The sequence below is a fragment of the Fopius arisanus genome, unplaced genomic scaffold (genome assembly GCF_000806365.1).
Source record: "Fopius arisanus strain USDA-PBARC FA_bdor unplaced genomic scaffold, ASM80636v1 scaffold00223, whole genome shotgun sequence".
In the NCBI taxonomy this organism is placed as follows: Eukaryota; Metazoa; Arthropoda; class Insecta; order Hymenoptera; family Braconidae; genus Fopius; species Fopius arisanus.
Genome location: NW_011887962.1, coordinates 39099 through 51583, shown reverse-complemented (window position 1 = coordinate 51583; position 12485 = coordinate 39099). Strand labels below are relative to the sequence as shown.

At 39.6% G+C, this 12485-nt stretch overlaps 1 protein-coding gene across 2 annotated transcripts in view; it reads left to right on the top strand.

Annotated features, from left to right (window-relative positions):
- LOC105272626 (protein sprouty) overlaps nucleotides 1-12167 on the top strand; it is a 23434-nt gene extending 11267 nt beyond the window's left edge. The window contains exons 1-2 of one of the 2 annotated variants that reach the window (XM_011314828.1): nucleotides 4444-4472; nucleotides 8216-12166. In XM_011314828.1, coding sequence (XP_011313130.1) covers nucleotides 8527-9738 — 1212 coding nt within the window. In that variant the 5' untranslated portion in view covers nucleotides 4444-4472; nucleotides 8216-8526 and the 3' untranslated portion in view covers nucleotides 9739-12166. Of the gene's footprint in view, nucleotides 1-4443; nucleotides 4473-8215 lie in introns of those variants that run through there. The other variant, XM_011314827.1, reaches the window with a different exon arrangement.
- The last annotated feature ends 318 nt before the right edge of the window (nucleotides 12168-12485 follow it).

Below are 12485 nucleotides of genomic sequence, written 5' to 3'. Positions count from 1 at the left end.
TTTTTTTCTTGAACTCCGATTCTGCACGATTTTGCCCCCCTGCTTCAGGGTTAAGTAAGAGGGTACAAAAAAAAGTGCACAGGGTACATTCAAGTACTCAATGAGTACAATCCAAACCAACAAAAAAAAGTTAGATTTTTCAAACTTCGATGCCAACTTCACATAGCTAGATATCTGGCGTGAATTCCGAGATATCCGTAGAAAATAGTGAGTGAAAATTCACCTGAGGGGTTTCGACGTTTCCCCAATGAATCAACAACACCTCCCAGGGTCGATTAATTAATGAGTCAACATAATTTAATGCATTGTAACAATGATTGGTGAAGACGGCCTTGTGTGCTCGACACGTGCCTTCGCCAATTATATCGGCCGGATATCCGTTCGATAGTCAGGACGTTGATAATTAAATTAATTGAACCAGTAAAAGTATTTCTGTAATCAATTAGTCAATCGGGCTTGATCGAAAGAAGATAATTTATCGGGATAGATCTGTGATATTTATCTGTGAAAATATCACTTTGACAAATTGAATATATGAATATAAATAAAATATCTCTCGGAATATATTTCGAGAGATATTTTATTCTGTCAAGTATATCAATCCTTGGGCGAAATATTTATTTTTTTCTCAGGGATTTCTTCGGATTCCTATTTTGGTATCTCACGGAGTACCAGCATCTCGAGAAAACACGCCACCAAGTATTTTAGCCGGATTTACAGATGCTGACTCCCTCCCCACGTCTGGCCTCTTCGTTCAATTTACTGAGAAAAAAAAAACAACTTTTCCCAAATATTCATTACTGGAGAGAAGAATTGTCTTTAAATAATAAAAAAAAAGTAATTATTGTAATCAATTCTCTATCGAAAATCCAATGAACTTTGAACCCAGAATAATTGTTCTAATCCCTGAATCTAATATTCTCATTAAATTGAATTAATTGCAAGAGGACAGAAAAAATTAATTTCCCCAGATTCATCTACAAATTATTCTATTAGAGAATTATTATTTAATATTTGGTGGGAATATAGTGAAGGGAGGGGGGAGGGAAATTTATTGGGGGAAATCGAATGCGAGAGAATGGAAATGGAAATCGAATGGTCGAGCTGGTGAATAAAACGTGAGAGAGAGGGGATGAATGAACGTGAGTAGATGAGTAAGGGAGACAGACGGGGGAAATGTACGCAAAGGGAGATGGGACTTCATGAATGAATTGAGTGGAACGAGGATAGATCTAATGAGTGGAATAAATATAGATGGCGGTAGAATTGCCAGAACGAGACGAGAATATTTTCGGTAGATTGCAGATTATTCCAACAGCCAAGTCAAGTCACTCGCTGAATTCGAATTTATCTCACCGAATTTATCGATCCTCTTCGATTTTCCGTAAAAACACAAAAGGACGTTTTTTTAGATCATTGAATTTCCCGTGAAAAAGTTCCATTGACATTTTTTCCAAATTCCCAAAGTTTCCGGGAATCACTCGATATTCTTGAAGACAGGAAAATTCAGAGTAGTTCGTGTATTTTTTTTTACTGCTTTTATTGTGGAAAAAATCCTCATGTTTTATTTTCTCCTCGCAAACCGATGGTTTTTTTAACCTGGAAGATTTTTTATTAACGAGAGAATCGTCCGGAAAATTGAAATCTTACGCTGGGATTAGAATTCACCGTTTGCGTAAACAATCGATTTATTTCGAAAAAAAAAACAATTTGAGACGGAAACGTCAGAGGATTTTTTTGTAGCTGAAGAAATTTCCTATTATTATCCAATTTCCTATTCCCCCGAATCCCCCCAAAAAATCCGGCTGTGACAAAAAATATTAAATAATTTTCCTTCATGATTAAACAACACAAATAAAAATATATAAACCACGTAATTCCAATTTTTCTTGAAAAAAAAATTATAGGCATGCAAAAATTGGGATATATGTAGAAATATTTGATTCCACAGATGGAATAAAATATTCTCGTTTCTCCTCAGCAACCGATTTAACAAAAGCAGCAGCTCCTGGTGATGGGAATTATTTTTTTATTATCCGGAAAATCACCGGGAAAATACTGCACTTGAGTTAGAATTTAACGTGGGCAGGAGTAAAATAGGTGGGATGATGAGGTGGGGGCCTTACCTGGTTGAATATCCAGTAACCAACACACTTGGCCGGTGAAGAAGGCGGTCGACCTTCCTGGGGGCCTTGCTGCACAATCCTCTCCTAAAAACATCAGGTTCTTTCACTCCACCCAACCCAAGACTTTGACTCATCACCTCTCTTCGTCTTTTCTCCGGGTTCTCCTTTTTTTCTCCTCATTTTTATTCTCCATTTTCTACAACGAAACAATTAAACTGTTGCTTCATGACAGATGCAGTGGGAACAATCGAATTATCTCGGGTGTTTTTATCACTGGGTTATCCACCATCGATTGCGTCAATTTAGCGATATCAAATCTCTGATATAACGAACGGATAAATGTGCTGGTAATGGTTCATTGAGGGATTTTTGGTCAATTGGGGAGTTACGCGAAATTATTTTAATTGATCGAAGCCTCAATTCGCTGGTGTCAGCTCACCTTTTCAAAAATATCTCCGGAAGGAAGGGAGATGGCGAAATTTTTGGCAAAACCATTTTTGTAGAACTAATTGAGAGGTACAAAAACGGTTATTATAATAATTTTGATATCTCTATTAGATCCTCCGCAGAATACGTTTATCAGGCACAACTCAGGATCAAGTTGACTATCTTAATGAAAATAATAACGAATTCCTCCGGATTCAGGGTAGATACCAAAATTTTCGTCTGAACCTTTTTTGTAGAGCTAATTGATAGGAACAAAAAAGGTCTTAACGAAAATCGTGATATCCGCCCTCGATGCCGAAATATCCCTGGAAATTCAACCGAGTCGTTTGATTTTCCGGCGAAACCCGGGAAAATTGATTAGGAAATTGATCAGGGACTGGGGGAAATGTTGGACGTATTGAATATTCGATACTGGGACAATGAATGATAGGATGTCCACGAAGCTGGGTGCCAAGTCACTCAGATAACGCTTCACCCCACGCACAAAAACTGTTAATGCCCTCAGACCAGCATCCGGTATCGAGCCCCAGCTTAAGAGAGGAAAAGGGAGAAGAGAAAAAAAAAGGAAAAGGGATAAAACGGGAGATGAAGAGAGAAGATTCAACCGGACGAAGGGGAATCCGTGGTACAACACGTTTCTAGACCCAACAGGGCACTATCCCCCGGGTCTATCTCTCTTTTTTTTTTTTTAAGATAGATATACCGATGGTAATGGCCAATAGGTGAGAGGGATCGATGGTAACGATGAAATCGAGCTCCGGGAATTCTTGAACAAAATTATGGGCTTCCTGTTGTGGTCCTCATTTGCATTTTATCCGGAGGAGGAGAGCAAAAAGAGGAGATGTAATTAAGGATATCCACATGGATTTTCTGATTTTCAATCTACTAATTTATGTTGTATTTTTTTATCACTGGTTTTTTAAACAGTAGATTTATTTTTAAAAAATGAGCGTAAATAATATTTTTTAAATATTCAATCCCTACCAGAAAATCCGTGTGAGAATAAATAATTATCCAAGAAATTATTAAAAAAAAAGGAATTGCACTCTACGATATCCGCGCGTAATAAAATCAGAGCCCAAAAAATGAAGGACAAATCCTCGCCTATTAATTCCCAATAAAAAAAATCATTCTCCCCCCTCCTCAAAAAATCCATTCAAAATTGGCGCGTGAAAGCAATGGCCGTCATCTGGTATCGTATTTGTGTGTAGAGAGAGCGCGTGATGTTTCCATTCAATCGAAACTTCAATGATAGCTTCCATCCATTCATAAAAACCCCGAGGCGGAAATTTATTTGACCGAGGAGCCGCCAGATGTCGTCTCCATCGCACAACATCTCCCTCTCATTTCCACAGGAATTGCCATGTATCCCCTACCCCCTCGTTCCCCCCCTGCGCCATTGAAAAACCCGTGGGAGGGGACATGTGCGTATGATTTCCTTCCTACCCCCGGCCCCCCCGACCCTCACCCAGCACTCACCCACTGGTGTAACGTCGGCCAATGAGACACTCAAGCCGACGATTCAGTCGTTCGCCGGTGGCCGATGCGCGCGCATCGCACCACAAAACCCGGGAATTTCAACTGAGCGTTTTTCGTGATTAATTAAAAATCAATTGAAAATTTGTTGAGAATATAAATAATTTGGTTTTTGTGACTTTTGGTGGAGGCTGGATTAATTTGTCAATAGTGAATCTGGACGGTGGGAAAATTAATGAATAACTCCGGATTAAATCGTGAGATCGGGGGTAATTGTTCAAGTGTTCTGGCGGATTTATATGAATTATCAGTGGAGTGGATTAATCCAGTGATTAAGGGTTTTTTCCCGGTGGTTGAGCCGGTGGTGATTAGCAGTGCTGGAGACGGACGGGAATACTTCCGTGGGAAGACAACGTCCTGCGGGTAATTTACGGTTATTTTCGGGAGAGAATTTTTTGGGAAGAAGTCAATCGGAATTTTTTTTTGAGGTGTTACAGATTTTATTGTGATGGTGGACCACTCGGTTTTGATGAATTTTGATAGTCGGGGATATTCGGGCGATAATTTTTTTAATTACACTGAGGGATTATTTATCCCTTCAATTATTCATTGACGGATTTATGAGGAATCCCCTCTCCCGCTCATTCCAAAATTCTCATTCATCCGCTGAATTCCAGACAATTTAAACGCTTAATTGACGTTTCACATTTTCTATCCACCAGATTCTCAGTTTCTCGATGAAAATTGTAGAGTTAAAAAGTAACTCTTGAATTTTTTAAACGACCGGGAATTCTCGAGAATTTGTCATCATCGAATCGGTTAATTCCCTCCACCCAATCTTTGAAAAATGGCAAAAAAAAAACTCGATTTCCCTGAATTTTTTTTTCATCCCCAGATGAACCAATAAATTTACCGAATATCTCCAATCAAAATTAATTACAATCCGCACAATTAAAAATTCCTAAAACATGTCAATTTAAATACCCCTAATTAAGACCTCAAGATCTTCAACCCAAAATTTTTTTTTCCATTCACTGGTCCCATCAAACCGAAGAGTCAACACCTCAAAAATCAAAACCGAAAAAAAAATCTTAATTACCCCCAAGATTTGAAACTTGCAGGCCCATTAAATTTATTTAATCTCATTTATTTATTTATCGTTTATCTCGAAGGAAGTGAGCCAATCGTTGAATTCAGTAGGTGAAACTGTTTCTTATACTATCGCTTACAAAATTTTCAAGGCATTATCTTGGCGATTCAACTCGATTGTATATAGTTGACTTGAAGGCTCTGACCTGTGGCAATCGCTGCGCTCAAACGATTCTCGCGGGGTGGTGGGTGGCGGGAGGGGGCGGGAGTCTAGAGGAAAAGGGGGGTTTTGAGGGGGACTAGGCGGTTGGGCTTGAGGTCCCCGATAGCCACATTCCATTCGTCGAGCGTCGGCCTGAATGGTACGCTTGTTTCCAAACCCCCGCCAACGTATTTTATATGATGGAAGGAAGCGTCTCAAGATAGATACGAAAACTATCTTGTCTCTCAGTGCAATACCAACGGAAAATACACGTCTCTTCGAATAGACCAGCTCGACCTCCCTAGAACACGCCAATGGGTTTTTTATTGGCGCTCATTGTTTCGGTCTTGGGACTGACACTTGAATTTTTTTATTTTTCAGTTTCTCATTTTATTTTCGTTTATTATTTTTTATTTATTTTATTATTGATTTCTTGGGAAAAATTTTGAGGATTTTGGATAGAGCGACAGATGCTGCGGGAATTTTTTGGGGAGTCAGTGGAGATGTTGTTAAAATTGGAAAAAAAAATTAATTAGAATTTATAATTATAAGTTGAATAAAATTTTATTTATATATATATTCTATTTTTTTTTAATCTAGTCGAATTTCGTAATTTCAACGGATGACATATAATTATTTATTTGAAGACAATAATTTTTATGAGATGAGTTGTGGGGGAAAAGGGTGACACTTTTGGGTACATCTGGATTTTTTGAAAATGGATAAAAAAATCGAGGGAGATGGGATGAAAGTAGGCCTGTATGTGTTGTTTAATGGAGAAAAGGGGAAAATAGGATTGGGTATAAGTTGGAATTGCGTGGGCGAATGGAGTGGGCGCCTTGGGCACCGCGACGCCCACGAATGGGCGCCCACCGAGACACCAGACCATCTCTTCGTTTCAAACTCTCAACGTTTAGCCAGTACGTGTGTATTATGGATATGTCCATATACCAGAGCGAGAGGCCACTATTACACCAGACGTTTATATTCAACCGGGAGTGATAAAGACCCCACCGTTGATAGAAATAAAAACTGCCACAGCTTTTTTAAATTACACACCTATTGTCAGCCCACATGTGTCCACAACTGCCACTTCGAGATAACTCATACCGATGTGACAAGTGATTTTCACCAATTTCACTTCATTTTTTTCACCATCGAAGACATATCGACTAAAATTCTGTTTTCAATGCGAAATTTATCGGAAAATTAAAAGAAAAAATTTCGATTCCCCCAAAAATTCTATATGGATTAATAAATTAATGAAAAAATATGAAATTGATATCGAAAAATAAATTGATAATGAAAATTTACAAAGATAATTCCCCCTCGAAAACGGGGGATTTTAAATATTGAAAAAAAGAGCGATTGGAATCTTTTCGCCCAAAGAAATCGGCAGAATCTTGCAAGGTGGGCAGAAGAAAAAAAAAATCTGGTAAGGGTCCCTGGCTCATTTACCTGGTGGCTCGGAGTACAATGAAAATGCCCAGGAGGATATCCCCCCGGAGAAACGGTACCGATACGTGCGCACGACCATCTGTCCCTCTTCCTCTCGATTCGGCCCCATCTTTTTTTTTTTTTCTTCCGAGCATCTTCAGGGGATTTTGCACGCATCTGCCCCGAATTCCCGAGAAGTCTCATTCAAGCGACCGGATACCACTGACTTTACCTGAGGGTTGGACCTCCCCGCATTTTTTTAACCTCTTCCTTTTATTTATTTTCTCGAATTTCGCCGGGACAACCCCCCGATAAAATGAATTCTTGGCTTTTTACCTGCCCCAGAACCACTTCCAGATTTCCATCCCAAGCTTCTTCCTGTAATTTTTCATCTATTTACCCTCAACCAAAAAACAATTGTCTTACCTTTCCCTTTAGACGAACCAATTTATTTATTATTGATCAATTGAGTTTTTTGGAGAGAATAAACAAGTGGTCGTTTGATTTATTCGGATAATTTATTTATTAATTTTTTAAATAGCCGTCTTGGGGCTAATTAATTCGTGAGAAGTGCGAGGGGTGAGGGGTTGGGATAGGGGAATTCTGAAATATTTAGTGGAGTTAATTCGGCGTGGGTCGTCTTACATGTTAAATGGTACACGCCAGTTTATCTTTATAATGGACAATAATAGATTGTACCGTCTGACAAAAATAGATGCGGGCGCAATAATAGAAATACTCAACTCTGGGGTAACGATGCAATCCTGAAATATTCTTGAAACTCGTTTTATCACTATTGTGGAGGGAAATTGTCGACTGGTCACAATACTGGTTTTGTTAATGGAGAGGGGAGCAGTTTTACCGAGTTTACGGGAAAATTAATGTCTCGTATAATTAAGACGGGAGGAATTGATGGGGTGGTGGGATACTGAGCGGAATTTAATGTTGAATTGTGGTGGAAACGGTCTTTGGTTACTCACCAGTGTTCAATTTCAATGTTTCGAGTTAGGTATTATCGATAATATCCGAGAGTGATACGGCTGGAGTATTTTCGTACTCGTGACTTGTGTCGAGAACATTTGGATTGAGTTTCGAGAGCACGAGGGGGTGTTCAAGAGGCAATAACTGTAGATTGGCTCAGTTGAATTTGATACATGCTATATATTCTTGGAGATATTTAAATAAGCTTTAAAATGAGAGCTGACAAGTTATAATCGCATCGTTAGAACCGGAGATATTGTTGGTGAAGTTGAGGAACTCAAGAATTTCTCGTGTCAAGCGAATAAAAGACCGAATGACAGACAGGGGCTTGATGAATGTTAATTATTTTTTAAGGTATTTAAAAATTTCAGCAATGAGAGCCCGGGAATGTTGATAAAGTTGAACCCCAGAGAGTCAAATAAATATCTAAAAAATGGTATTGTTTTGATAATTGCAGGTGGGGATGAAGTGCGTGTTGCGAGGGCGGGTAGCGGCCGGGAGACAAATGGACCAATCCGTGGATTATCATCACCGCGTGGCGGTTGGTCAGTGCGTGCTGGTACCTCATCATCAACCCCATCCCCAACAGCATCCAACCAATTACAATGGAACGATCGTATCACCGTATCACCACTACCATCGCACCGTGAATGTCCACCAGTACCCCAGTCGATCACATCATCAGGCAATTCACAGTCATCAAATAACCAGGGTGTGTCGAACCCCAGATGGCCGGAGCGTTTAGAACTCCGGGGAGTATCACCACTGATGTCAACAAATGGACAAAATACGCCGTCACGGCCGCCCTCGTCGGCCTCAAGCGGCTCATCAACTAGTAATTTACCACGTGTCCACGGGCACGATCACACGAGGCCATTGCCACCACCGAGATTGGAGCAAGTGCCCCAGGTCTCCACAATAGTTGTACCATTAACAGCACCACTGACACCTCTATCAACATCAAGCAGTTTTAGATCGCGTGCACCACTTGCAGCCCTCAACGACAGCATCCTATCGTCATCGCGAAACGAAAGAACTCAAGTTGGTGAAGTCACCCTTACAGTGCCACGTCCCGACGGTGAAAGGGCTGTTAACGAGTACGTGGAAACACCATTCAGACAGCAGCAACAGCAACAGCTACAGCAGCAGCAGCAGCAGCAGCAGCAACAGCAACAGCAACAGCAACAGCAGCAGCAGCAGCAGCAACAGCAGCCGGAACAGCAGAATTCGAATCCGAATCAGCATCAGCGACAGCAGCAGCACCAGCCAGCACCAAATTTATCGAGTCAAAAGTGCCTGAAGAACGAGAGGAGGCATCACCATCATCAGCCCAATCAGCACAAGAGTGATGGACGAATCCATCCACGAAGACATCAACAGACACTACTCCAATCATCACCAGGTGCACCAGTTACTAAACAACCAGTGTCATTTACCAAGGAGCCAGCCAGTACTATAACACCTGGCACTATTGGTATACGTCCTAATGACCCTAGTCTATCGATAATGTGCGATTTTTGTGGCAAGTGCAGGTGTGAATCATGCAGGGAGCCACCGCCATTGCCAAGCCGTTGGCTATGCGATAATACGTGTTTCTGTTCAGCTGAGACTGCACTGGATTATGCATCGTGTTTGTGTTGCGTTAAGGGGTTGTTTTATCATTGTGGGGATACTGGGAGTGGTGGGGACTCGGAAGCTGGGGGTAGCTGTGCTGATGAGCCTTGCTCTTGCTCAGGATCTAGAAAGGGATCGAGGTGGGCATGTTTGGCAGCATTGACTATGGTTTTACCCTGTCTATTGTGCTACTGGCCACTCAAAGGTTGCGTTACTATCTGTGAGGCTTGCTATGCAAGACATGCTGCACAGGGATGCAGATGTGATCCCAATGCTAGGCATCGCAATGATAACGATATCCTAGTTGCCAGGGACTCCAGAGATCCTGAGAAGAGACTACTCGATCCTGTTACCCCCGAATTGTGAGATTTTTAACCGTTTTTTTTTTTTGTTTTCCTTCTTTCCTCTCTCTCTCTCTCTTTCTCTCTCTCTCTCTTAAGGACGTATCTGTGAGGATTTTTGTTTTACGGAAAGTACCAAAGTGAGGATTAGAGTGGATTTTAAGTTGTGTGTATTGATAAAGGAACGCGAGTTTGGGAGATACAAGTGCGCTATTAGTACAAGAGTTGCATTTAAGGGCGATTTGGGAAGGACTGTTTATTTTTGGATGCCCAAGTGTCGTTTTTTCTCATATTTTTTTTTTGTATTTATTATTTTTTTTTTTTTCGTTCTTTCTTTTGAGGGACTTCGGGCGGAATGAAGTGTGCGATATTTCTTTTTGTCGGGGGTGAATGCGCTCTCGGAGAATGGACAAATTACCGGATTCTGCGTTGTGGGAAGGGAAAAGAAATATTATGAGTCACACATACACACAGATTTAAACAGAGACATGTACACGACACTTACAGCATAGATAGCGGTATATATTATAAATATATAGATAACTATATGATGCAAGGAATAAGAAAACACGCAAAACAAGAAATTAAATATATTGTATATTACATTTGTATAAAGCAAACATAAAAAAAAAAAACTTTTCTACAGTTTAATTTATTCGTGGGCGTCGTCGATATATGAGACCGCGGCAGGCTCCAGGTAGAGGAAATCAGTGGATTTTTTTTTTGGTTTTGTAGTGCGAGAAAAATTCTGAAAATTCGGGTGAACCCAATGTAAGCGTTACGTTGAATTTCTAGAATTTTTTTTTTTCAATCATGCCTGATGTTGGTGGCAAAATTTTGGGGTGAATTTCAGATGAAATTGGGGAGATTTCAGGCGATTGCTGATGAGTGAACAGATGAGAGAAATGGGGAAAAAGGCGTCGGGTGGGTTCGACTTTATTAATTTTCTTTCCAGTATTATCTAGTCTTGTGAACGTTTCGTCAACGTGGGAAACGAGGAAGCAGGTTTTCCCTCATTCTGACAAAAAATGAATAGATGGAGAAAAAAAAATGAATGAAAGGGTGCAGGAGTGGTACGAGGGGAGAGGCCATTCGTACGCTCTTACACTGTGGTATCGCCATTTTGTTTTAAAACCGACTAATTAATTGCCTTTTTAATCAGGGAAAGCCTGTGTGTGTATGTGTGCATAAGAATGGGAGAAATGTTTACAAAGCAAAATAAATATATATATTAATTAGAGCACGAATTTTGTTTTTCTAACCAACATGTAATCTCTTTCGGTTCGAGGCGTATTTATAATTGAAATTAATTTAATAACTTATTCGACAACTAGTGGAAATGTTGAAAATTCGAAAAAAAAAGATATATATATAAATTGAATACAACACGTGGTAGACTCGAGCCAGAAGTAGATAAGGAAAACCAGGGAAATTATTAAATCCGCATATACACACAAAAATCTAGGGCTTTAGGATGTTGTAGATATGAAACTGCAAGGGTGAAGATATTTTCCATTATTTCGATGTTTTTTCTTGTCTTTTAACTTGCAGTTTTATTCTTAAATGGAGAAAAATGAATAGGAAAACGTACCACAGACAAAATGCTAAAACTATACTCTGTATGCGGACACGTTGATGTATAAAGTAATGAAAAAACAACACGATGTTTAAAATGAAAAACAATACAAAAATTAAGATAGATAGGTGTGAGTGAGTGGATGATTGTGAGCGATAAACCCAAGCTATTCAAATTCAAATGAATGAGTTCAGTAGCCGAGAGGTTCAGAGGTTAATCGAACAACAATAATGACAATATCTCGGAATCTGATGGAGATATTGAAATTTTTTGTAGGACATTTGTTGTTCAGCGGATTGAGAGGTACAAAAAAGGTCGTCACAAAAATCTCACTATCTCCCGTTCATTCCGAGTTATTCCTCGAAAACTTTTCTATTAGTCAAATCAATTTTTTACCGAGTTGACTCGTTTCTCGGTCGAGTTTTCGGGAGATATCTCTGAATCTGGGCTAGATAGCGAGATTTTCATTGGAACCTTTTTTGCAGAGTGAAAGAGCCTTTGCAAAAAAGGTTCTCACCAAAATTTCGCTGTCACCGTGGGATTCTGAGATATCCCTCGATTATTCAACCATCCGCCAAATCGACTTCTTTTATCTCTTGGCTACTGATTTTATTTTATTCAGGGGAAAATTCACTCGAGACGAGTTCAGAATTTTTCCCCGAAAAGAGTGAACACTGGAATCATTAACATGAATGATACTGAATACATTAAAATTACATTAAAAAAAAATAGAGACTCGCCGAACGAAAAAGAAAAACCCAAAAGGAAACACCCCTTCACGTTAACGTTTAAGCCTACACGCTCTGTATATGTCTTGTAAATATATATTTGAAAAAATCGATAAAAAAAAAAGTCTTATCACTGTTCCATTTATCGTCGATAGCCAGAGGTAATTATAATTCATTCACAAATTTATCCTCATTACCCACTTCCTGCTCTCCCATTGAAAACCAGAAAAAATAAATAAAAAAAAAAAATCGAATGAAATTGATAAAGTCTCATTCATAAATTCCCGAGCATCAGTATTCACCAGATTATTCGGTTATTTTTCCTCGAACTCATGTGAAATAGACCGTAAATGGAGGAAAAATTTATTCGACCTCGTGAATGGTTTAATGGATTTACGACGACACGATTCTACTCTCTGTGAATGGAGAGGGGTCGTCGCACTGAGGGAACTCGGTTAATTATCCATC